Genomic DNA, 27,110 nt, shown 5'->3' on the forward strand with positions numbered 1-27,110 from the left:
TATTATCTAATATTTCCGGTATAGAGGATACCAAGTCTAATTTTTCTGCACATTTTCAAACTAAAAACTTGGGACCATTGAAATATTTTCTCGACATTGAAGTGGCGAAAAGTAAAGGTGTTGTGATGACACAATGTAAGTATGTCATAGATATGCTTTAAGAGTATAGATTGTTGGGAGCCAAACTAGTTGATACCATGGAGACAAGAATATTACCATGCGACACATACTTTGATGTTGGGAGATTTGGAACATTCTTTGTATCTTGATGTTTACGAGCCCAATAGATGCGTTGTGAATTCTTTTCAACCAATTGTTTCATCAAATTTGATCTTCTTTGAAGTAATAAGAATCTCATGTCTACTTCTGAGTCAGTTTCAAGCCTTGTGGATTTCTCAACATCATCGTCGAACAACATAGCCAAAATTCGTATCTTAACTTTCATCTGAACAAAGAAGCATGATTCACATACAAAAGGGTTATTAACTATATGAAGATCACTAACTTGTTTTATGGTCATCATGAGTCAAATAGGAAAATAATATGAATTTGAACAGAATGGATAAAAGTAATGCTTATTTTGTAACCAAATACCCCATTACCCATTTAAGTTTTAAGGGCAATTTGTAATTTATTCTATGAGAATATTAATGTCAAAAGAACCGTAAGTTAATTCCCCTCCTCAAATTGCCACCCAACTTTCCTCCTCGTAGACAAACAAATATGCTAATGTAAGACAAGTTGTAAGTTTATGACTGTACTAGTTTTTTTTAAGTGATCTATTTTTTGTAACTTTTTATTTTTTAATGGCAGAGGACAATATGCAAGTCAATGGCTGTATTCATTTTTTGAAAGACCCAGATGTCCTTCAACATTTGATTCAACAAAATGTTCTTGTTAAATTGTTATAGATTTTTATCAAATTTTATAATTTATCCATTTACCGTTTGATAAACAAGTAAGTAATGAAACCTGACACAGAGAGAAAGAGAGAGAGAGAGAGAGAGAGAGAGAGAGAGAGAGACGTTTTGTAGAATAAGAATCTCCAGGAAAGGTGGAATCACGAAACCTGGAGGAGAATGTTTTATCGATAGTTCTTTGGCAAATTAAAATATTTTCTCTTGTTGGGGAAGAGACAGTTGGTTGTATGAGATGTGCACTATATGAGTTTGTCAATAATTAGATGCAATCCCCTTGTAATTTGCTCGTTCGAGCTATCTTTTAATAAAATTCAACATCATTTAAAAAAAATAATAATAATTAGATGCATTAACTCTTTTTATTGTAGTGATTAGATGGCTAATTGTTACAATGAGTGGTTGTTTATTCTCATCCCAGCTTCACTCTACTTATCACTTGATCTTATGTTGATACTTTTTGCAGTTAATGTGCAATCATTGTCAAGGTCTCCAACTAACTTCAAGGATTAAACGGGCATTATTGAAGCCACATGAGAGAATCATGGCCCTGGATCTTCCTCATGGAGGGCATCTTTCCCAAGGAAATCAGGTAGTTAGGCTTCCTGACAAAATTTTTTTGCTAGGAAGTTTAGTGAGTTATGCATATTTTCGGGAGGCAAGTATGATACTTTGACAACAATTGCTCTTGGATGGCCTACTTGATTGTGTTATATTGGCCCTTTCAGTTGTTTCATGGTGCATGTCTTTAAATAAACTGGAATGACTGAAAAAGAGTTCATAAGAAGTTTTGCTTGCATTTCCCAGCCTCGGATATGGTTTTTTTTTTAATGAGTTAGCAATTTTTTTATCGATAAAATATTTTATTTCATGAATGGAAAAGGTCGCTTTATAAGTTTGTGCTCAAAGATGAATGCAATTTGCAAATATGTTTATCACCCAAAGGAAAAGTATGAAAAGTTCAAGGACCATCTTATACTTCATTTAAACAACTGTCAAGGAGGATAACTATTCATATAACAATTCCAAGAGAGTTGTCTAAGACAATTTGACTAAGAAAAGTACAAGACACGACTTGGGAATGGATATCTTTGAATCAACATTGAATAACTTACATATATGTGGATTTCTCTGGACAAAAATCGTCAACATGCAAATCATCATTCTATGGAGCACTTTTGAAAGCTTCTAGAACACCGGTAGCACATTGCCTCAATGGTTCCTGTTTTAGGTGTGCGACAGTAAATAGCACCTTACAATTCCTGTTTACTCCATATATTTTTAATTACTGTAATAACTTATTGCATTAATATGAGGCTTCTGTGACCTGTTGCAAAATATTTTATTTGTTGAGAAGACTTCATAACACCTGGCTTTGTATGCAGACTGATACATATATACAGTCTCTTTGGAATTTGCATTTAAGAGAAATTCTGTTGAAGAATTCAGTGGAACTGAGACACCTTTGCTCAACATTATGATACAACCCGATAACAAGAATAAAGACTTCCAAGCCAAAGAAAAGTAATCGACAAACCTTCACTGCTGAAATCGAAAGAAATACACTCTCCTTGAGTCGACGATGAATCCTCGACAGAGCTAACGAACCCCCCGATAGCCGTAATCACTGAGCACACTTATAATAGAGATGAAAATGGAAACTCCTCTGTCGAAATCGATGTAGAACTCACCGGAAATAGTCGCCGATAACCACTGATATTCGAGAGACCAGTACTCTTCCTGAGCCACGCTCTGAAGACAAAACGACGCGCCCCTTCTTCTCCCTCAGCTGGCTCTCTAAATTCCCTCCCTAAACCACTTAAATTGTCAAATTCCCAAAATTCCCCTGACCACATTAATCACCTTCCAATTATCCTTCCAAGTGTTGTTTACTCCTTCTAGAGTAGGTAACACTAATTTGGGGTCTATCACATTATCAAGGTCAACAATCTGAGATAAGAGAAAAGCCTTTTCAGCATTGGCAGTAGAGTGGCATGTTGAGGACCACAATTTCAATTTAGCCTTTAAGAGTTTGAGGGTTCTTAGTGCGAAACTGATGACACTACGATGTGTAAAAAATAACGAAAACAACATTTAGATGTAGATGAGAACCAATAATTGAACACTTGATAGAAAGGACACTTGTTCTTGGAAAAAAAATAAAAAAAAACTTTTTTTTTGGTCAAAATGAAACCCTTCAGTTAGAACACTATATTAATTAAGGACACTGAAACAGAACTAGAATGGTTCATAAAAAATTTAAGATAAGATAAAGTTGAATTTAAAAAGGAGGAGAAAGCAAGGAGGAAAGAGAAAGTAAAAGAAATCAAAAGGAAAGCATGACAATGATAACCTAATAAGTACAGAGATTAATGGTTGAGAAGAAATCACTTCTGCAATCTGATTCACATTTTCTAATAACTTGATATTTCTTTCAGGTGGCAAAGCTTGTGAACTTTATTCCACCTAGATTGCCAAATTAACACAAGATATTCACTTCAGCATGAACTGCAAGCATGATGAAACTTTACACAGGCCGCTTAGTAAAACTAACACACGATAACCAAGTGTCATACATCTTTACATGGTGGACATCATAGCCCCCCCCCCCCCCCCTTGTTTTTTGAATTGCTAAGTTTTATTAATATATAATGAATCAAGCGGAAGAAAAGAGAGGGAAATGGTGATGCAAATGGAGAATCATTATGCATCGTTGGAAATGGTGATGCAGATGACGGCACCAGAGGCACAGTTGAGCTTCTCCAATACGGCAAAGGTTTTTCCAAAAGTGAAACGGATGCATGCCATCTTGGGTGGTGATCTTCGTCTTCTAGAAATCGTGGTCCAGTTTCCACGAGTGTCACCGTCGTCCTCCGTCCTTGGGGTCCTAGTTGAGACAACTACTCTCCTCATCGACAGGGAGACGCCCAGCCAAAATCAAGGTTCTTAGGTCCACGACATACGCAAGATCGTCTTGCCGTAGAATGGTGATTGAACTGTCGACGGGAGGGGGAGAGACGCCGTCGGTGTGGGTCACATTGGATGTCGCGGCCATTGCAGACAACGTCTTCCCTGATGTCCCTGTCGCAGTTGCCCGAGCCGCAGTCGCCATCAGCCCCGACTCCACTATTTAGAACATTAGATGCACTAACCTAATTGGTGGGACTTGGTTTACATTGCTGCATTGGGAGGATATTTGTCAACAATAAGCATTGGTTGATAGGATTGTACCACGTAGCACGAGTTTTGTATAATCCAATTGGCATCCTCCGAGAATATGTCCTCAAGATGGAAAGGCTTATCTATGATGACCGTAGAGGTACGAACTGAGTGAAGCCTATTGGGAGAATAAAGCTTACCTGGTATGCTTTGCTGGGGAAGACACGAGACTCGATGGAGCTGGGCACTTTTGGGTTTTGCAGCATCCGGTCTGATTTGCTTGTTACCAACTCCTCTTTGATTGTTTAACGCTGGGCTGAACCATCGGTTAAATGAGCATCAGGGGTCTCAGAAACATGGGTTGAAAGGCTGTGCTGAATTGTCACCTCAAGGGTGCTATCAACCCAAATTTCCTGTGGGAATTGAGTAGTAGTCTCCCATTCTCAAGTTGGGTTTCATTGCTTCATGCAATTTGTTCCCAGGACACAGTGCGTTTGTTGGGGGGAGCGAGGCCCCACATTCAGCTACAGATATGAATTCGGATTTAAGTGACTTTGGGTTCAGTCTTCTCCAAACTGGTCAGGAGTATTAAATGCTCCTGCAGACTACCTAGCCATACGTAGGGTTGCAGAGGCTTCTGAGTCTCTGGCCTGGTTCTCCTGTCAACCACATTGGTTTTGTTTTTGTTGCCTTGTCTTTGGCAATTGCTCTTCATCTTCCATTGCTGGAGGCTGAAGCTTTTCCATTGAGGTTTCCTCCTTGGTAAGAATTCATCAATGAGTGGATCTTTCTAGTAACAGCATGGAAGTTGAAACACCTACTGAAATTGGGAGTGCCAGCAAACCAAAAAAGGCACAGCAATGGCAACCTTCATCCTAACCCTAACAAATCTCGCCTTGTAAGGCTTCTTGATCAACTCCTTACATGGCCGACGACTTCCGTGATAGCACAGAATGTTTCTTCACACCAGATATAAAATGGTATGCCCTTAATAGTTATCCAAGTGGAAGCACCACCAACAGTCATTCCTGATAACCAGTATCTCCATTTTCCCACTCACCACCTTATGCCCCAAACGTAAGATTCTCTCCTTTTCCTAAGTTGAAGGCAGGTATTCAAGCCAACTCTTCACCGCAGGAAATGGACCCCCAGGCTTCTCTACTGTCTTCCATTGGTCTTCAGTCACAGTTTCGGATTCATTTCTTCTCAGCACTTTCATCCTTCATTGTGGCCATGAGGCAGGTTCGGAGCTAGCTTAGACGAGCCATTAGTGCTCTCTAGCTCAATGCTCATGGCTAGCCCTAGCCCCCTGGCCTCCAGTGGAGGTGGTCAGTCAGGTATACTTTGCTGTAGCCAGGTGGTTAGTTCATTTGAAGGATTATTTGCATTTGGCATAATCAGGGGCAGGAACTGAAGGGGTGTGGCTGCTTCCTTCTCTTTGACGTACAAGGTGACCGACGCGAGTTAGTCGGATGAAAACTGAGTAGGTTCACCAGTGGAGAGGGGAAAGTGCTATGGATTTTAACTTTTGTCGTGAACCAGTTCCAACCAGCCTGTCTAATGTACCTTGAGGGATATAGAAGGGGCCACCTGGTCACTTCTAGCATTTTTCCAAGATACATTAAGTGAGTTTTCATTCTTGGCTATTCACCATAAAACCACACTTGAAATCCCTAGTGCAAAGAATCTTCATCTCATCTATTTCTTTCAAACTCTCTTCAAGGCTCCTGTAAGAGTCGTTTAACTTCTCTAGTGGAACATGGGATAACAAACAGTACTTAGGCGCTTGCAGCAGTTTCATAGCAATACATAGTAGCAGCTTCCTCCTTCACATAAGAGGAGGCAGGTAGCAAAAGTCACCAGGATTTTGGCAATGAGCTTGGCGAGCAGCAGTTGCTGGCGCTAAAGTTGCAGCAGTTTCATAGCAATACATAGTAGCAGCTTCCTCCATCATATAAGAGGAGGCAGGTAGCAAAATTCACCAGGATTTTGGCATTGAGCTTGGGGAGCAGCAGTTGCTGGCACTAAAGGGGAAAAGCGTCAGTCAAGTGCCACTCTTCCTCTCTCCCGCATCACTAATGCAATAGAACTCCAGTGATGATATCCATAGCCTGTCTTTTTTAGTAAGAGTGGTTGGGAATAAAGAGCTTACTAAGAATATGGAGTATTTTTATATAAACAGATTTGAAATGAATGCAGCAACTACTATGGACCTTATTTGTGTCAAAACTGTACCTCCACACCGTCACAAAGAAAGCATACACGCGAAGGAACTTACGCTAAGTCTGCCAATGTCTCAGACTTCGTCACAGCCTTTCCCTCTGGAAATTCAAGGCACGAGTAGTGCATTATCATTTCCTTCAATGTTTGCTTGGTGCTTCTAAGATCGTTGTCCCATAAGACACTCTGCACTGAGAAAAGAAAATAACGAAAAGAATCCTCCGGAAACAAGATCGGTTTTTTCTCTTAAAAAACAAATAAATTGCTCTAGAACCAAGATTGATTTTTTTAATATAATAAAGATGCATTCCAGAACTCAAAATACACCATTTCAGGGATGAGATGCACACCTTCCGTACATACTCTCTTCTGACATCTTCCCATGGTAATATGCATTTGGCACTGAACATTGAAGCATTCCAGAGAGCCCCCCTAGCCACCATCACAGATGAAGCACCTAGAAACTCCAGAGGTTTATGAATTACTTAAGAAGTACATTAAAACATGGCAGAGGTTTCAAGCTAGAATGTTCTTTTCTCTTTTTTTTGTCAGTGAAAACTAAACAAGATGTCATAGTCATATTTCCAGTAACACAATTACACCATTATTAAGAGTTTTTTTCTTTTTCCTTTTTTCATCTCCTCAGTTGTTTCAGAGAAAAGAAAATTTTGACTGCTTCACAGTTTCTATTTTCACTTGAAACTCGCCAAATTCATTTAGAGCACTTTAATATTTACATGAATTATAAATGCTTAAAAACCTATATAGATAATTATAACATTTCTTTCTGAAACACTAAACATATTGTCACAAGGAAAAGTGAGGCATTAACAGAAATAGCATATTTCAAGAATCACGAAAAAAAGAAACTCATATAAAAATATTTTTATATGCTTTGCTGTTCTGCCAGTGACAGAGATTGTGATTTATTAAAAGCCATAAAATTAAGGTGATATTAGTCATGCTTCTAAAAGGCTTAATTGTAACCAAAGGGTCTGTTATCAGCATTTATTGTTTTCTCGTTAGAGAGAGAAGCTATATTCTTTATCATAAGAAAAAATTTCAGACTTTTCCTTCACTAAAAAGGAAAAAAAAGGACAAACATCCAGACTAAACCCTGATATGACAATTACCAGTTGCACTTTTTATACGTTGAAAATCATCATACTCAAAGACATCTCCGTTTGCTATAACAGGGATTGATAATGCTGCTACAATATCAGCAATCTCATTCCATTTTGCAGGATCCCTTGGTCTATCAGCAATTTTTCTGCAATTATTCAACACAAGAACAATTAATAACAAAAGCAGATGTTTGCAGTGATTTGCAACACTAAAAAACAAATGTAAAGAAAAGATAGTTCTATACAATGAACTAGTATCTTAAAAATATGGTTGAGCAAGAAACCAAAACATATGCTAACTTGTCCAAATTCTACTGCAGATCAATGGCACATAAATACAGAACAAAAGGCATTGAAGTTGTGAGGCACAACGACAAAGAATAAAGTACATCACTAAGACGTGAAGAAAAGAAATGTGCCCACCATGGAAGGTTAAATCACTATTTAAACAAGTATTGGGACAAGTGTAAGAGTGTGTGTGCCTTTGAGATTAGAATTTAGAGAAACACGTGAAGAAAACTCATCAAAAGTTAGGTACCTTTGTTCCTCTACCAGGTCCAAGGCCGCGATCTGAGAGAGGAAGGGAGGCCTTCTCGGCACCCAAAGAGGCATGACGACTAGTAGCCCACTTATTTGTTTTTCCTTTTATGAATCACAACTTTAGAGGGAAGGCCCACTCCCTTCTACCAAAGCTTGAACCCTCAGCCCACCATCCACCGATAAGAGCATCAAAATTTTTCTCCATCAACCATGAGTTTTTGAAACTGAAAGGAGAGGGCCCCCATTTTTCAACAATGGAGGTCAGCATGATAGGCCAATGATCAGACCCTACCTTATTGAAAACTCTTCCAATAACATTCCCAAACAACTGCAACCAGTCATGACAAGCCAAGAAACGGTCCAATTTTGAGAGGATAGATTGCTGCAAGCCGTTAGTCCAAGTGTAGTTCTTTCCGGAAAGAGGTATCTCATCCATACCACATCCACCAATGAAGTCCGAGAAGCCTTGCATTGAGGCAGAAATGCGGGTTGAGGGAGAAAACGGCTTGCCTCACCCCCTTTTCTCCCAAAATCATTGTGACCATTTAGTATTTGTTTTGATGTGGTCATCAAGAATTGGAGTATCAGTGGTCTAGTTGATGATATATTGCTCTTGGGAAGAGAGAAAAAAGAATTGAAGAGGTAAAGGAAGTATCTAGAAAGTCATTTTCAAATGAAAGACTCGAGGTACTTGAAATACTTTCTTAGCATTGAGGTTGTTTCAAGTAAGGCAACTGTAGGTGTTATCCCAGAGGAATTATGTCAAAGATATGTTAGAAGAATATGGGTTGTTTGGATGATAACAAGAGTCCAAAGTTCAACAAAAGAATGAATACCAGCGGTTAATTGGAAAGCTCATTTATGCAACAGGCACATACCAGATATATCATTTGTTAAGTTGGGTCCAAGGCTCATCCCAAAATGACTAGCCAACTTAGGAAACCTCTTTCCTAACTAAAAAACTCAAGATTTTTTTACTCATTAATCCATGTGGGACTATTCTTTAACACTTCCCCTCACGGGTAGGCCCTCTTTTGTGGCTTTACAAGTGGATAGTTTTAGGAGTAGGCCCTCTTTTTGTGGCTCTACAAGTGGATAGTTTAGGTGTAGGCCCTCTTTTCGTGGCTCTACAGGTAGAGAGTTTAGGTGTAGGTCCTCTTTTGTGGCTCTACAAGTGGATAGTTTAGGTGTACGCCCACATATGAGTATTTGCTCTGATACCATGTTAAGTTGGGTCCAAGGCCCATCCCAAAATGACTAGCCAACTTAGGAAACCTCTTTCCTAACTAATAAACTCAAAATTTTTGTACTCATTAATCCATGTGGGACTATTCCTTAACAACATTTATAGTAGGGATTCTAAGTCAATTTATGGAAAACTTCCAAAGAGTTCATCTTGAGGCAACATAAAGGATTTTGAGATTATTAAAAGGGATTCTAGGAAAAAGGTTGTTGTATAAATCTCATGCGAAATAGGATGTTACAAACACCTATTGGAATAGGTCACATTGATGATCTAGTTAGGGTATGTCAAAGAAGTTTCCTTTTGTGTGGACCTAGGAAGGTAGAAAAAGAGTTACACCATTAGTCTAGAGGAAAAGTTTACAAGTCTTAGGACTGAGGAAGAAGGATGTCCACCAATAAGTCATAGGAGTCTGATAGTTGGGTCTATCAATTGTGACCCTTAGAGGTCATTTAGATCATTCGATAATACAAATCATACTTTAAGGACTCACGTATGTATCAAATCTATCCTATTTTCATCTATTTTATATAATGGTCTCTCTGCAATATGGTTTTCTAATTAAAATCTTTTGTTCAGATAATGTGAGAGAAGACAGGTCCTCCACATTCTCTTCCTTTTGTAAGGAAAAGGTATTTTACATCAATATGTGTATACCCCAAAAACAAAATTGGGCAACCAAAAGAAAAACTAGGCTTTTGCTTAAAGTAGCCCAATCTTTGTTACATGGTATGAATATTCCACAATTTTTTTGGCCGTATGCTATGTAGATGGCTTGTTATCTAATCATAGAATGCCATGATGTGTTGCAAATAATGAGACACCCTTTTATGTATTATTTTCTTAGGAAGAATCCATTTTCATTGATTCTTCGTGTCTTTCAGTGTGTATTTTGTGCATTGTTCGTCGCAAATGGAAACAAGTTATAAGCTAGAACCACGAAGTGTATTTTATTGGGTACTTACAAATAAAAAGGGATACATATGCTATGACCCATATTCCAAAGAAGTTTTATACCTCGACTGATGTTACCTTCTTTGAAGCCACCCTCTTATGGTAGAGGTGAATCCTCTTTTGCCCTATTCTGCGGTGACCGTTCATCACAAGGTAGATCCATTTTTTACTTTAAAGGTGTGCAAAAGAAGGCATCTAAACCATTTAAAAAAAAAAGCATATAAAAAATGCTCCACTTTAGTCATCCACATCGTTAAAAAATAGAGAAATATAGGCATCTGGTTCGTTTGATGAGGTTTTGTAGGTAAGTGATTTCTTGAATCTATTCATCTTTGGACCAACTTTTTGAATGATAGACTACGAAAAGGGGACAGATCTGGTATCTAAGTGAAGGCCAATACTTCGCACCCAATATCCCATTTTATGTCTACACAACCCTTATCCCCCAATTGTGCCTCTTTCCTCACAGCCTTGTCATCCATCGTTATTTCCCAATCCTACCAACATGCTCTAACACACCCAAGTTTGTGAATGGCAACAGATGAAGGCATGGAGGTCATTTAAAACAATCACATTCCAGACTTGACATCATTACCCACTAAAAAAAATAAAATAAGAAAGGTGGGTGTAACAGTGAAATATAACCCAAATGATAGTAAGGAATGAATCAAACAAAGATTGGTTGTCAAACGGGTTTACTTAAACTTAGGGAATTAATTACTCTGAATTTTGTTTTCTCCTATTGCCAAATTAAATTCCATTCGTGTTTTTTCTCTATTATTGCCAACTATCATTGGCCTATTTATTAGATAGATATAAAAAAAAAGTTTTCCTTAACAGAGATCTCTACAAGATGTGGACATGGGACAACTAAGTAGAATTGTGGTTGAAGAGGAAAACGAAGTTTCTATACTAAATAAATCCATTTATGGGTTCAGCATAATTACATTCACAATATTACAAGCTAGAAATCTATAACTTGTGTGCTCCAACTTGAGGGTGACTATTCAAGTATATGAAAAACCATTTCCTAGTAAAGAAACTTAAAGAGTTATTATGTAATACAAAGTGCAAATTGAAAGTCAATCTTCATGTAGTTTTAGTTTTAAGCTTATGGATTTGAAGAAAAGATAGATAGTTTCCTCCCCTCTTGCATTATGTGGCTCAAGAACTCATTAGGATCCAGGTCCATCCCAACCGAAGTTGGGAGGCCTTTTCCCACCTAATATCCGCATGACTTTTCTTGATATTTACAAATATGGGATTATTTCCACTAACACTCCCCTTCACATACAAACCTACTCATAGAGACAACAGGTCTAACACATAAATAACACATATAGAAAACAAAATAAAATAGCAAAATCGGGCCAACAAGGCTCGTCTCGCTTTCATTCCATGTTAAAGTTAAGTCCAGGTACATCCCAATATGACTAACCGAAGAACCAACTAAGAACCACATGACTCTTCTTATTAATAACCAATATGGAATAATTCCCACTAACAAAATCTTACAATGATTATATGGTTTGTATTTTATAGGAACAAGTCAATCACTTTTTCCCTCTTATAAATTCATTTTAAGTAAGAGATTAGTACATGGAGAAAAACACTCTTCTTACTACAACTTATAAACTCTTTTTCTAGTTTTAGAATGGTATAAATTCTCTTATTTTAAGTACGAAAACAGTAAACTACAACCAGTAACCAAAGTCATGAAGTCTGGACATTGAGAGAGACTATTTTCAACTATACCCATGTCAGCAAATGCCTAAACCCCCTGAATATATTTCTTATCAGCCAGATTGCAGAATTGTAGGGAAAAACACATTTCCATGTGGAGGAGGTCAGGTTGAGGCAGGTTAATCTGGACTTTTCTGGGGTACATACCCTTGGGAGTACTAAAAAATAATCGCATATCTAAACATCTAATGTCCTATGCACCAGATAAAAATTCAGATGGTTGGAACAGAGTATTAATATTGCCAGAACCTGCTGTGAATAAGCTTGAATCAATTATACTTAGTTATGTAAATCTTCACTATAAGTAACATTATTTATGTAAAGTTGTTACATACATTTAAAATGACCTTTAAGATCATGATGTTTGAGTGTAGAAGATCGCATTGTTCACTATAGAGGTGGCAGCACGCACTAAGCCAAATTTTTAAGCATTGCAACAATGTTGACAGCCTGAGCTACAAACAACTCTTAATCATGGTGTCTTCTTCATCCGTCATTTCCCTGTGATCAACTCAATCTGCCTTTTTCTTTTTTTTAAAGGATAAGATTAACTCTATCAGCTTGTTATGTCCACAAACTCATCAACTGCTTTCTAATAGATACACTGTAAGGTCACCATGTTGTCAACCTCCGCTTGTGCTAAATACTTATCTTCCCCTTTAAATCTAATTTAATTTCAGGCCTATACAAGAAGCAAACAAGAGGAAATACCAATTCCAGTTTCACGAGAGAAGATACCACAGACAGAACAGGTCCTGAATTTTGTAGCTTATCTATAGTATTGCAAAACGGTTCACTAAACTCATTTGGAAACTAATACCATTCTGTACAGAACTTACTTTATATCAGTCTGAAACTTTGTTAAAAAATGGATGATTGCTGAAGGGCATATATTTCAAGATTTTTTTTTATTTACTTATATTTTTTATATAAGTTAATACTCCAAAGAGTTAAATCAGGATATATATCCACCTTCAAGTTAATCTTCTAAGAAATGCAGTAATCATCCATCCCAGTATCTTCTCCTAGACATTTCATTCAAATAGCACGCAACATTCTATATTTTCTCATCTTACTATTCTTAGCAAACAATACTTGGAAGAATCGGAGAGCAATTTCATATATCAACACCAGAAGTACAATAAAACACCAAATAAAACTAGAATAGCAAAACCGGGCCTTTTTCCCAACTAAAAACCACATGACTCTTCTAATTATTAACCAATATGGAATAATTCCCACTAACAAATCTTACAATGATGATATGGTTTGTATTTGATAGGAACACGTTAGGCTGAAAGTCGATCACTTTTCCCCACTTATAAATTCATTTAAGTAAGAGATTAGTACATGGAGAAAAACACTCTTCTCACTACAACTTATAAATTCTTTTTCTACATTTTGAATGGCATAAATTCACTTATTTTAAGTACAAAAAGAGTAAACGACAACCAGAAACAAAAGTCATAAAGTCTGGACATTGAGAGGGACTATTTCCAACTATACCCATGTCAGCAAATGTCTGAACCCCATGAATATATTTCTTATCAGCCAGATTGCAGGATTGTAGAGAAAAACACGTTGCCATGTGGAGGAGGTCAGGTTGAGGCAGGTTAATCAGGACGTTGCAGGGGTGCATACCCTTAGGAGTACTCAAAAGTAATCGCATATCTAAACATCTAATGTCCTATGCACCAGATAAAAATTCAGATGGTTGTGGAACCGAGTACTAATATCGCCAGAACCTGCTGTGAATATGCTTGAATATATTATACTTAGTTATGTAAATCTTCACTATATGTAACATTATTTATGTAAAGTCGTTACATATATTTAAAATGACCTTTAAGATAATGATGCCTGAGTGTAGGAGATTGCATTGTTCACTATCGAGGTGGCAACACGCACTAAGCCAATTTTTTAAGCATTGCAACTGTGTTGACAGCCTAAGCTACAACCAACTCTAAATCATGGTGCCTTTTTCATCCGTCATTTCCCTATTATCAACTCAAAGTGCCGTTTTTTTTTTTTTTTTTTTTTTTTAAAAGGATGAGATTAACTCTATCAACTTGTTATGTCCACAAATTCATCAACTGCTTTCTAATAGATACACCGTAAGGTCACCATGTTGTCAACCTCCGCTTGTGCTTAAATACTTATCATCCTTTTTAAATCTAATTTACTTTCAGGCATATACATGAACCAAACAAGAGGAAATACCAATTCAAGTTTCACGAGAGAAGATACAACAGACAGAATAGGTCCTGAATTTTGTAGCTTATCTATAGTATTGCAAAAAGGTTCACTAAACTCGTTTGGAATCTAATACCAGTCTGAAACTTTGTTAAAAAATGGAGGATTGCTGAAGAGCATATATTTCCAGATTTTTTATTTACTTTTATTTTCGACATAAGTCGATACTCCAAATGGTTTTAGACTTTTTTTTTTATGAATTGTGGTTCTTTTTTCCTTGAAGATGTCTTTCTATAAAATCTGTCTTTTATATTCTTGCAATGAAACTGTAATATCAGAACTTACGGATAAAACTAGAATAGTTTTAGACTTGTATAAATGAGATCCATTTATGAGATTTTTCCTGAGCATGTTCAGGTTGTGCATTCGAAGTATGAACTTTTCATTCAACTGGTTTACCGGACAATGCAAACAGCAGTGGGTGTCTTTGGTGGGGATGGCTATGTGGATGGGGTTGATGCTCTTCCACTAATGGTGGCAAATGCTGGGAACAGTGATCGCTCTGCAATATCAAGTTTAAACTGTCCACCTTTCCTTGCTGTAGAAACGTGTCGTGAACATTTGGTATGTCTCCTAGATCTTCTTGGCTGTTTCTGCAATGCACCCTATAAGCTGATGTTGGATTGTGAAGGAAACTAGCAAAACAAAAACTAAGAGAAGCAGAGAAGTAGATGCTAAACTTGAGTTCAAAGTGTTTTGAATAAATTAAATCTGATTCAAAACTATAGCAACAGTCTCTAATCCTTTATTTATAACTTTCTAGGACCGAGTATCCTACTAAAACTCACACTATGGACTTTTTAAAATAAGTACCATTACAACAATGTAAGTTACGGACTGAACCTTCCAATTTTCAATTCAACTGTTGACTTACTAAACTGAATTTATTAGCAACCGGAAGAATGGCCGTGGTTTCTGATTGTTGACTTCTCAAAATTAACAGATACTGCACCTTTACTATCAAAATTCCATCCAACCTGAGCCGCATTCCCCTTTACTTGATTCCCTGCCTAGTGCCCTCTTACTCTAGCCACTGTTAGGTGCAGCTGTGGAGTTTTTGAAACTGAATTTCAAGCTTTATTACCCGTCCATCATTGTGACATCATGGGAAGGGTTTTTAGACTCATCTTCAGTTTGAACATCCTTTGCTATGAACTGCATGGGAATGCAGCAAGTTGTTGCATTGAAGCTTCAGCTTGTCTCCTTAGTGCTGCTAATTCATCTGTAGATTACTGAGTCTGCATGTGGGGCTGCAAGTCCTCCACTTAACAAATAGTCCTTGCCACTAAACAATCTTCCGAGTTTCGAATGCAAGCTGTAGTACAAATCTGTGGTTCTTTTTCCTTGAAGATGTCTTTCTATAAAATCTGTCTTTTATATTCTCGCAATGAAACTGTAATATCAGAACTTACGGATAAAACTAGAATAAAGTTTTGTACAATGCAAGGGATGCAGGACTTTCTCTTCGTTTCTGATGTTGTTGTGTAAAAACTGTTTCAAGCCATGCTAACCTAACTGGGCAAAAGAAAGAAAAAATGACCAGGAGGAAGTAAGATGTTTTTTCAGTTCTATACTAACGCATGAGTGTTTTTAGCCCTCAATGAAGAGTAATGAAGAGTTATTTCTGTAACCAGACAGAACCAAAACAAATGGGTAATAGAATACTCTTACTTTATTTTGTACTTTACCCATTTACACCCCTGGACATCAGTTATCTCCATGGACCTAGGTTGTGTTGTAACAGACACCTTTACTAATATGTGAGAGAAACAAACCTGAATGGACTCTGATGACTGTAGATAGTCACAGATGCAGATACCAGGTTGCCAAGGAACAAGAATTCTTCTAAGAAAGAAGTGATTGCATGGCTTTCTGTTGCCAAAGCATTTAATAATATCAATTAGTTAAAACTCAGTCAAATTATACAACCAAATAACATAACAACAGTTTGGGCACAATACATTTGATCCTAGCATAAAAGTAAATAACAATCTTTTTTCTTTGGTGGGTTAATTGCTCTCACCCCCTAACAAATTGAAAATTACTCTTAATCTCACTGGATTTGTATCTCAATAATCGCTATGCTCACTTTCTTCATATTTTTTGCCAAAGAAGGACATAAATACCATTTTTTATTTTTATAAATTAATTTAACATTTATTTACAAAAATCAGAGGGAGGAAGCTTCTCCTCTCCTTTCTCCCAAACTCAGGAGGAAGGAAAGGGAGTAGCAGAGAGTCCCTCCTCTTCTCTGAGGGTTAGAAGGAGAGGATCGACGTGGGGGAGTCAGAGGGAGATGTAGAGTCCCTCCTATCCTCTGAGAGACAGAAAGAAAGGGTTGACACTCTCGCTAAAGTAAAGAAGGACAAACAAGTATCCCTTAGATCAAGGCTGTATCAGTTTTAATTTGATGGCTGTTCTTGGGAAAATCCTGGCCCAATAAAGTTTGAAGCAGTGTTTAGATGGAACGATGGAGCTACTGCTCTAATCCTTCTGAGGACCTTTTGGGTCATACGGATCCTATTTTGGTAGAGATAATGCTGCTCTTCATGCATAAGACTATGTATCATTTCTCAAGTCCCTTAGAGAGAAGGTTGTTAAGTTGTGGAGCCTAATTAATGCCCTACACTGAGTTGGTCGCGGATCAACCTACGCGGTCAAGTCGTCGTGGGGGTTGGATAGGGGCGGGAAGCCCCCCTCCCGTGGGTGTAGGGGGCAGAACCCTAGCCCGGTCCATGATATATTGACTGTTGTTTCATTAAGGGCACTTTGAAAATTTTACTCTTGTATCGCGGTTGCCCTAGTTTTCTCTTTATAATTGAGGGGCTCTGCTTTTAGGGTTTTATAATCTTAATCCGATGAGCATCTCAAGTTGCAACCCGAGATGTTAGAGAGAAATACCTGTAAGTGTGCGATTTCTTTTGTAAACTATTTCATCTTCATAGGATTACAGCAGCGACAGAAGACAGGACGTAGTCTCACCTTGAGGCGAAACTGTATAAATCTTGTTGTGCTTTTCGGTGCTTGTTTTTCCCTTCTTCTGCGTTTATTATATTATTCTCGTTAGTTTGGAATTAGGGTGTTTAATTCCTACGACTATGTATCATTTCTTAAGTCCCTTAGAGAGAAGGTGACCCCAACGCTTCCATTAGCTGGTGCATAGATCCTCCCTAGAGACATTGGAATATTTATCATAAAATTTGTGATCTATGAAGAAAGTGTTTGTAAAATGGTCTTCGGTAAATATATCTACAAATGAGAGAGAGAGAGAGAGAGAGAGGAAAGGTGGAACACACGAAACCTAGAGAACAACAAAACGAATGTATAAAGAAGAAGCAACTGAGATTTTTTTTTTTTTTTTTAAATGTGGTGTATAAGCTATAAAAAAATAGAGTAAAGTACTAACAAACCTAGCTAGGTAGGCCTTCCTCCACAATAAGGTGTTGGAGCGAAATACCCATCTTAGCCTAAGTGTTTGATTTGATGGCTTTCAAAACTATCTTTTTCATTTATTTATTTTGAATGTTGTTACACATTTACACACTTGCCTTAGTCCTTACCCCTAGTGAGATTTGAAACCAAGACCTCATACTATAAAACCCACAATGAGACCATTGAAAACTATTTTATTAAATGTGACAAATTAGATAGCTTTTCTTATCAACGATAAAACCTTAACACACCTTTAGTTTCATCTTTGGTGAAGGGTAGAAGTAACTCAACTTCATGTTCGGTGTCAGGGGGGTGAGAGCAACCTCTGAACCTCAATGCTGGAACAAGGTTCTTTGAAAGTTTTGCTACATGCTCGAGGAAAGAAAATGGCTATTCTTATGTTAGAAAGAAAAACATTCAATTGAAGATCCATTAAAATCAGCTCCAAATCTCTTCTTCTTTTAATTAGAGCACCACAATTTTATTAGTTGCTCATCATTGACAATCTCTCGATTAAAAGGTCCATCAGTCCCACCAAGTGAAAACATGCTTCAACCTGAACAAGTGGTGTCGATTGTACCTCAAAATTGACGAAAACTCTGTATGCTAGGCAATTAGAACAATGTCAAGTTTACCTTAATTCATGCAAGGTGAGCATGTGAGCAGGCTTCTTAGGAGAAGCAACACTTCCAAATTTTCCTTCATCGTCAACTTTCAACCTTGAATTCTCCTCTTCAGATATATCACACAGTATATCTATCCTACTCCTTAAGTTGTTGATTATATCAACCTGACACAAAGAGAGAGAGAGAGAAAGAGAGAGAAAGAAAGAGAGAGAGAAAAGTTTTTGAGAATAAGAATCTCCAGCAAAGGTGGCACACACGAAACCTGGAGAACAACAAAATGAATGTATAAAAAAATAAGCCACAGAGATATGTAAATCAATTATCTTTATGTCTGATATAGCTTGAGAAATAGGTACTTTCGGACACAAGTAAGCAGAAGAAAATATAGCTCCACTAACAACAACGACACTCATAACTTCCTCAGTGCTGCATGCTTTACAAAATTTCATAGAGTAAGCATTGATTGATTTGATGGCTTTCAAAACTATTTTGTTCATTTATTTATTTTGAATGTTGATTACACATTTACACATTTGCCTTAATCCTTACCCCTAGTGAAATTTGAAACCAAGACCTCATACTAGAAAATTGAAAATTATTTTATTAAATGTGACAAGCTGGATAGCTTTTCTTATCAATGATAAAACCTTAACACACCTTCTTTAGTTGGATCTTTGGTGAAGGGTAGAAGTAGCTCAACTTCATGTGCAGTGTCAGATGTGCTTGGCTGATCCCCTACCACCTAACAAAACCAAATCATAGAAGAAAAGAAATAGCTTACACGAATATACTCAAGGTTTTCTATCTCTCCATCTTTTTTTAACATTAAGAGTATGGCAAAAGTTCCTTCAACCTTTTTGACTGAAACTCATAATAAAGAAAAGGAATCCTTTTGAGGAGAGGAGGGCTCTCAACAGAGCAAGGAGCAGATAAAGAGGATGTTACATAAAACAGGAGAAAAAAATACAAAAAGTCAAAAAAGAAGATAGTATTATAGTGCAAGGTGTTGATAGCAAGGTGTTGCAAGGTAATTACCCTGGCCAAAGAGTATACTGTTTGCACTTCCAGGGTGTGAGGTCACGTTACAGTCAATGATCAGCAAATGTCCTCAATTTTGTCCAAGTATGTCAAGAAGAACCCGAGGAGCTTTCTCCCCTGGGGCCTAAGTGATGACCACTGTGCAGTCTTCCTCAACAATAACAGGAGAGAAAAACCATCTCCGAAGACTCCAACACCCTGTACGAGAGCTCCCAGCTCCACCAGTGGCCTCATAATGACTGAAGAGAGCAGAGAAGACAAGGAGGATACCAGGTCCCTGATGACTCCACTCTTACTTGGCAGGCCAGGATTACCCAGAAACTGCTGTCAAAGTTGAGTTTTCACCAACCAAGCCATAAGATTCTAATTGTGGGTGACCAAGTTAAAAACAACTTTCCAACATTTCTAATGAGAGAACATGGAGGGTGTGTAGCCTAAAAAAGGACACAGTGCATTGCTTTCCCCACAATTCCCCCAGGTTCATTTGCATGTTCTCAAATATTCTCTTATAATGCTAGTTCAACAGATTCCATGCGATGATGGCAATAGACAAAGACCAAAAATATTTTACCAAAATTTTTCCCAAAGGATCTGTTCGGATAAGGAAAGAGGGTACTGATTGCGGGAAGCATAATTTGAGACCAAACTTAAAAGTTAAAAGTGTTCCAAACCTGGCCCATGAAGGGACAGTGGCGAAAGAAGTGACCGGCTGTTTCAGGATGACTAGAAAAGATTTGTTGAAATAAATTTTGAAAGACAATGTTTGCTACAAACAGGATTGTCAGAAACAATGGCAAAAACAACGACAATTTAGCGGGTTCAGGAAAACAGTAAGAGGAAATATGATGATCTCACAGCTTTTTTGTCTCTTAGTAGAACAGAACAAAGAAAAACAATAACAAACAATGCAATGAAAAAAGAGGACGTAAAAATAAAAATCAGGGAATAAATAAACTGGAACTTGTTTACCAGATTGCCATCAACTAATGCTTTTGCTTCTCTCAACTCCTTGGCGTGTGAAGCAATCTCACTGCGAGGGCATCTCCTAATGACCAAGCTTTTGAAGCATCAGCACAAAAAATGGGCAATCTGAGCAAAAGAAACCACATATTAAGAAAAAAAAAAATTGCACTTGTAGAATATTAAAAGAAAAGAAAAGAAAACAAGTACCTGTATCCCATAAATAAAATACACAAACACTAGAAAAAAAATCCATGCAGGCAGAAAAATATGAATGAAATAACATATCTTTAGATCAAGAAACGTCTCCAAACTCATGGCATCTAACACCAGACAGTTCATGTATGTCTATTAAAAGAAGTCTCATAACATGACCATAGCCAAAAAAAATGAAAAAAACCGACGACTTTAGCAACATTCAAACATAGAGAAACTCCAAGAAGAAATCTAGCAATACCTCATCTCAAAGTTGTACATGCACTTAAAATTTTGAAGGGATGGTAACACTTTTCCCATTTTGAAGTTACAAGGTCTTAAGCAGCTTGATGAAAAAGTAGACCCCAACTCGCAATTTCAGCAAGACCACCTGCATAACAATCTCTTATTAGTCGCTCGCAAAAGGGATAAGGATCCTCCAGCATAGTACTAAAGCAGAAAAAAACAAGGTCAATGCATCCCAATAGAATTTTCCACCCAGGTATAAGATATAAAACAGATTTGGGTAAAAAAAAAACTTCTTGGGCTGAACGAAATATGAATTGGTAGCCTTTCATCCAAATCGCTTCCATAACATTGTGCTGCATCCTCAACAACCTTAACCCTCTATAATAAGATGTCTAATCAGTAAAATTTGATGAAATGTAACAAGGGTTTGAAAACACTTTTGGACATGTTAGGTTGTTTAAGATATATCAAGTCAATTTAGTAAAGGGAAAAAATTAGTACCTGCCACAGTATAGTGGTTGATGTTGTGAATGAGCTCTCAGCTGCCCAAATATAGATCCCAATAACATTTACACCACCCAAGAGCAATCTTGAGACCTAAAGCACATTATCCACACCCAAAGACAACTTAACATCCATGTTATTCATTCTCAACTTAGAAGCTCTGACAAATTCGGGTAACAAGGTCCATCCGAAAAATGACTACCCAAAATTAGTTGTTTCTCAACTAAAAATTATGGGATATTTCTTACTATTATCTATGTGGGACTACTCCCATTAACACTACGCCTCATCCAGGCTAAAAAAAACAGATAATTGGCCTGGGACATGGACAAACCCTGCGTGAGTTCATAAAGTACGCGACTGAAGTCATATGGAGTATAACCAGGTAGCAATAGATAAGTCAAAAATACCAAAACTTGCCTGTCAGGGCTTGTTAGTGTATGCGGAGAGTTGTTTTACTCTAGATAATTGGAAGAAAACGAGTTAGTTAATAGGTATGTGGGAGAAGAATTCACTGTCTATTTTCAGTGTAAATGAGAAATTTCAGATTCTTGAACGAAAGCTTAAGGTGGCACAATATCATATCTCATCTTAATATAAGATTTGAATTAATACTTCCCTTGACTCTTTCTATGTGCTCCCGTTGATACAGAAAAGGACAATCATCTTGTAGAACGAACGATTCCTTTATATTTCCCTAGGTGATCACCCTAAGATCAATGTCTATTTTTTTAATGTAAACTAAAGATGCACACACCCTTTTACCCCCGCAGAGACTTGAACCTAAGGTCTCACAATAGAAATCCCCATTTGACAACCTAAGTCACAAGAACAACCTTTGTTCGAAAAAACAACTTAAGTATTGAGAAAGAAAAATTTATCAACAGTTAACTTTAGAATAACCTTCATTTAAAAAAAAAACGACCTTAGAATAACCTGTCTAGCATGTTCTGCAACCCAATCCCTGTCGATCATAGGCAACGAAGCTTCCCCTGAGCTTTCATCTTCCAACCTTTCTTCCTATCATCTTTCCCATTCTCTGAAAGCCATCAAGCGGGTCCGCTGGTATCGTTGGCTAGCGTTGAAATCAAATCAACACGAAACCTTAGTCTAAGCTTCAACTTAATTTTCCAATTACAAGATCCACCTGCATAAAATAGGATACACTTCACCCACCAACAGAATAAAGCCTTAGCGATCTAATAAAAAGAAACCAAGTTTTGTTATGAGATGAAATGGGTTGACAACGATGAGATCAAGAGGATCAAGGATCATTTACATAAAAACTTCCAAACAAAGGATCTTGATATTTTAATTATTTTTTTGGTATTGAGATCATGCAATCTTGATTTAGTATAAACCTATCCCAACAAAAATATGTTCTTAATCTATTGAAGGAGATAGGGATGTTGGGGTTTAGACTTAGTGACACACCTATGGAGCTCAATGTCATGATAACAATTGAAGCAAAAGGAGATGAATTGTTAACGATCCAGATAGGTTTCAAGGACTAGTGGGAAAGTTGACGTATTTATCCATCACAAAACAACATATTGCAATTCGAGTTAGTGCCATAAGTCAATACATGCACTTCCCTGTGATTCCCACCAGAGAGCTTAAAAAAGAGTTTTTGAGCTATTTAAACATGCTCCGGGGAAAGGGTTGTTATATAAATCTTATTGACATATATGTATAAAAGGTTTAACATATACAAACTAGGTGGGTTTGTCAGATGATAGGAAATGTAAGTCTGGGTATTGTGCCCTAATTCTCATAAATTTGTTTACATAGCGAATAAAAAAACAAAATATGGTAGCAAGATCAAGTGCAAAAGCAAAGTATAAGGCGACGACTCATGTGATTTGTGAGATGATTTGGTTAAAATCATTACTCCAAGAATTGCAGTTGACAGTTGAAGGACTAATGAAACTCTATTGTTTTTTTTTTTTTAAAGAAGATATCCGTATTAAAAAAAAGACGAAGATTACAATATCTTGCTAAAGAGGGCCTCCCTCCACAACAAGGTGTTGGAGAGAGAAGCCTAATTTAGCCTGAGATGAACTTCTATTGTGATAATCAAACAGTTCTTCACATTGCAAATAATTTAGTCTTTCATGAGTGGACAAACATTTTGAACTTGATTGTAGTTTCTTATGAGACAAGATGCAGAATCACACTATCTCTTTTCAATAAAAGTGGTTTGCCAATATATTCACCCGGGCCTTGTCATCAGCACAATTACATTCACAATATTACAAGTTGGAAATCTATAACTTGTATGCTCAAACTTGAGAGGGACTATTCGAGTATACGAAAAACCATTTCCTTGTAAAGAAACTTAAGAGGTTAAATCATATTATGTAATACAGAGTGCTAATTGAAAGTCAATATTCATGTAGTTTCAGTTATAAACTAATAGATTTGGAGACAAGATAGATAGTTTCCTCCCTTCTTGCATTATGAGGCTCTAGAACACATTAGGATCCAGGTCCATCCCAACCGAAGTTGGGAGGTCTTTTCCCACCTAATATCTGTATGACTTTTCTTGATATTTACTAATATGGGATTATTTCCACTAACACTCCCCTTCACATACAAACCTACTCAAAGGGACAATGGGTCTATAACAAAAATAACACATATAGCATACAAACTAAAATAGCAAAACCGGGCCTTTTTCCCAACTAAGAACCACATGACTCTTCTAATTATTAACCAATATGGAATAATTCCCACTAACAAATCTTACAATGATGATATGGTTTGTATTTGATAGGAACACGTTAGGCTGAAAGTCGATCACTTTTCCCCACTTATAAATTCATTTAAGTAAGAGATTAGTACATGGAGAAAAACACTCTTCTCACTACAACTTATAAACTCTTTTTCTACTTTTTGAATGGCATAAATTCACTTATTTTAAGTACAAAAAGAGTAATCGACAACCAGAAACAAAAGTCATAAAGTCTGGACATTGAGAGGGACTATTTCCAACTATACCCATGTCAGCAAATGTCTGAACCCCATGAATATATTTCTTATCAGCCAGATTGCAGGATTGTAGAGAAAAACACGTTGCCATGTGGAGGAGGTCAGGTTGAGGCAAGTTAATCAGGACGTTTCAGGGGTGCATACCCTTAGGAGTACTCAAAAGTAATCGCATATCTAAACATCTAATGTCCTATGCGCCAGATAAAAATTCAGATGGTTGTGGAACCGAGTACTAATATCGCCAGAACCTGCTGTGAATATGCTTGAATATATTATACTTAGTTATGTAAATCTTCACTATATGTAACATTATTTATGTAAAGTCGTTACATACATTTAAAATGACCTTTAAGATAATGATGTCTGAGTGTAGGAGATTGCATTGTTCACTATAGAGGTGGCAACACGCACTAGGCCAATTTTTTAAGCATTGCAACTGTGTTGACAGCCTGAACTACAAACAACTCTAAATCATGGTGCCTTTTTCAGCCGTCATTTCCCTGTTATCAACTCAACCTGCCTTTTTATTTTTTATTTTTTAAAAGGATGAGATTGACTCTATCAGCTTGTTATGTCCACAAATTCATCAACTGCTTTCTAATAGATACACTGTAAGGTCACCATGTTGTCAACCTCCGCTTGTGCTTAAATACTTATCTTCCTTTTTAAATCTAATTTAATTTCAGGCCTATACATGAAGCAAACAAGAGGAAATACCAATTCAAGTTTCACCAGAGAAGATACAACAGACAGAATAGGTCCTGAATTTTGTAGCTTATCTATAAGATTGTAAAAGGGTTCACTAAACTCGTTTGGAATCTAATACCAGTCTGAAACTTTGTTAAAAAATGGAGGATTGCTGAAGAGCATATATTTCCAAATTTTTTATTTACTTTTATTTTCAACATAAGTCGATACTCCAAAGGGTTAAATCAGGATACATATCGGATATACAAAATTCTAGTCAAACTTTCAAAGCATATTCAAGTTAATCTTCTCAGAAATCATCCATTCCAGAATATTTGCTCCTAGACATTTCATTCAAATAGCACGCAACATTCAATATTTTCTCATCTTATTATTCTTAGCAAACAATACTTGGAAGAATCGGTGAGCAATTTCCTATATAAACACTCAAAGTACAAAGAAACACCAAATAAAACTAGAATAAACCATCAAGACAGAATATACCGCAACAAGAAATAATATTTTTTTATTGTAACAAACATTCAGAAAAAAATGACTAGGAATATATGAAGTGTTTACCTTCCATGAACCACAAAAGCAGAGACACCAGTCTTCTCAATTCGTCTAGCAAGCTCTATAGTGTCTTGAGGTGACTTAAGAAGTCGAATTTTACAAGTTACTGGAGTGTCTAAGTTTCTTCTTAACGCAGTTAAAATCTGCATAAAATGAAACTACAATATGACACCGGATAAAAATAGCAATAATCAAGATAAAAATCCCGAAACTGCCATATCTCAATAAAGACACATCTATTACATCATGGATAAGCTCCGGCTTCGACAATAAAGCTGCACCCATGCTCCCACTGATCGAGAATGACTTGGGGCAGCCCATGTTGATGTCAATAGCCGCTACATCTTTGAACCTGAAAGTGGAAATACACTCTAAAAATTCTCCAATTATGACTGAGGTAAACATTACCAAAATACAGAACTTGAGAAAAATATCAGTTAGGTAATACCCTTTTCTTGTCAAAGTTATCTTGCATAATAACTGGAAAAGGTAAGAGTTATATAAATTCCATATGATTGACCGGTTAGGCCAGTACTTACTAAGTGCAATGCCTCGGTAATTGATCACCAACAAGATTTACTTATTTACAACTTGATCTATATCTAAGATACAACAAGAATAAACATACAGCATCTGAGCAGCAGCAAGAGCCCTCACAGAATCTGAAGTACCCAATCTGCCTCCTTGGCGCAAGTCCTGAAAACTAAAGCTGCCGTTCCTTTCTCCACAAAATCTGTAGTACCAAGAGACTCTAGAAGAAAACAGAATTTATTTAAGAGATTTTACCACAGAATGAACAAGAATTTGTGTAAAACCAGTATCCTTCTCTCGGGTAACAGAGGACATGATTTGGTACCAGTAAGATCTAGCAACCTTAGAACCATATTTCCTCTATGCTAAACACCTAGATAAACAAACAATATTTCCTAGTAAAGCTGTGGAAATTTGAAAATTATCAAAGAACATAAAACATGTTCTAAACTATAATTTTGATGTTTAAAACCAGCATACGGTACAATTTCTCTGTTTTTTTTTTTTTTTTTTTTTTTTTTGCGTTACCTTTTATCTTCCGTTCACACTTCAGCATCTTAGGATCGATTATCTCTTCTCCGTAAGTGATGTCTGCACCATATTCTGCAGCTAAAAGCCGAAATGGTAAAGTTCCCTACATGCACAAGAATGGGATAGCACTCTTTAGGGCAAATAAACAGCTAAAGAATGAAGGAATCAACCGCAAGATGAAAAAAAAAAAAAAAAAAGGCATGGTACTGCCAACTGACCACGCGAACCATGGGGGCGAGGACGTGCTTGTTCTCATACTCCATCTTCGTCTGCAGCCAGCTAGGTAACGAATCGAATCAACACAGACCAGAGCCCCTCGCCCTCTTTCTTTTCGTGCCTTGGGGCGGGGGAAATCAAGATGGCAGTGACCCTTTCCCGCTGGCGCTGCTGAAGGAGGCATCGCAGCCGTTGATCTTCTGGAGCGCCTTCATCTTCCACCGCCAGATTTAAACTCGAACGATCTTAACTAACTACGCGGTTTCTAAACTAACTGCGGGGTTTAAACTCTGTTCGCTTATAAATTAAGGGCTCAGCTTGCGTATTCTTCCCGCGCTTTCTGAACTCCAATCCAGCAGCTTCTCAGTCTTCTTCCACTCAAACTCAACTGCTCCTTCCTCTTCTTCCACTCCACTCCACTCCA

The 27,110-nt window shown here is 37.2% G+C and overlaps 2 protein-coding genes across 7 annotated transcripts; both read right to left on the bottom strand.

The window, feature by feature from the left end:
* Positions 1-26,840, bottom strand: LOC137952930 (uncharacterized). 6 transcript variants are annotated; one of them, XM_068800050.1, is made up of 13 exons: positions 26,689-26,840; positions 26,468-26,573; positions 26,066-26,159; positions 25,652-25,760; positions 25,415-25,551; positions 22,083-22,304; positions 21,155-21,250; positions 20,667-20,795; positions 20,219-20,338; positions 19,247-19,573; positions 18,869-18,953; positions 18,221-18,473; positions 7,501-7,566 (listed from the first exon to the last, which is right to left on the bottom strand). In XM_068800050.1, the coding sequence occupies exons 1-6, from the start codon at positions 26,731-26,733 to the stop codon at positions 22,292-22,294; spliced, it is 504 nt and encodes a 167-aa protein (XP_068656151.1). In that variant the 5' UTR covers positions 26,734-26,840; the 3' UTR covers positions 7,501-7,566; positions 18,221-18,473; positions 18,869-18,953; positions 19,247-19,573; positions 20,219-20,338; positions 20,667-20,795; positions 21,155-21,250; positions 22,083-22,291. The 6 variants fall into 6 exon arrangements, with proteins under 6 accessions (XP_068656153.1, XP_068656151.1, XP_068656150.1 ...); XM_068800049.1 differs by lacking the exon at positions 7,501-7,566 and adding an exon at positions 13,084-14,746 and having other exon boundaries at positions 15,929-18,473; XM_068800048.1 differs by lacking the exon at positions 7,501-7,566 and having other exon boundaries at positions 13,084-18,473; positions 19,247-19,570.
* Positions 8,073-8,432, bottom strand: LOC137953482 (uncharacterized). The gene has a single exon (XM_068800899.1). The coding sequence runs from the start codon at positions 8,430-8,432 to the stop codon at positions 8,073-8,075; it is 360 nt and encodes a 119-aa protein (XP_068657000.1).
* Positions 26,841-27,110: the final 270 nt, after the last annotated feature.

This window comes from Aristolochia californica, unplaced genomic scaffold, assembly GCF_029961685.1.
Source record: "Aristolochia californica isolate CCGP_79_NKW_82.1479 unplaced genomic scaffold, dmAriCali1.0.hap1 SCAF_16, whole genome shotgun sequence".
Taxonomy (NCBI): Eukaryota; Viridiplantae; Streptophyta; class Magnoliopsida; order Piperales; family Aristolochiaceae; genus Aristolochia; species Aristolochia californica.

Coding starts and splice junctions, on each gene's coding strand:
- LOC137952930 (XM_068800050.1), bottom strand. CDS start 26,733: ATGGAGTATGAGAACAAGCACGTCCTCGCCCCCATGGTTCGCGTG. Junction 26,574..26,688: donor TCGCCCCCATGGTTCGCGTG/GTCAGTTGGCAG, acceptor TTGTGCATGTAG/GGAACTTTACCATTTCGGCT. Junction 26,160..26,467: donor GTGTGAACGGAAGATAAAAG/GTAACGCAAAAA, acceptor GTTTTCTTCTAG/AGTCTCTTGGTACTACAGAT.
- LOC137953482 (XM_068800899.1), bottom strand. CDS start 8,432: ATGCAAGGCTTCTCGGACTTCATTGGTGGATGTGGTATGGATGAGATA.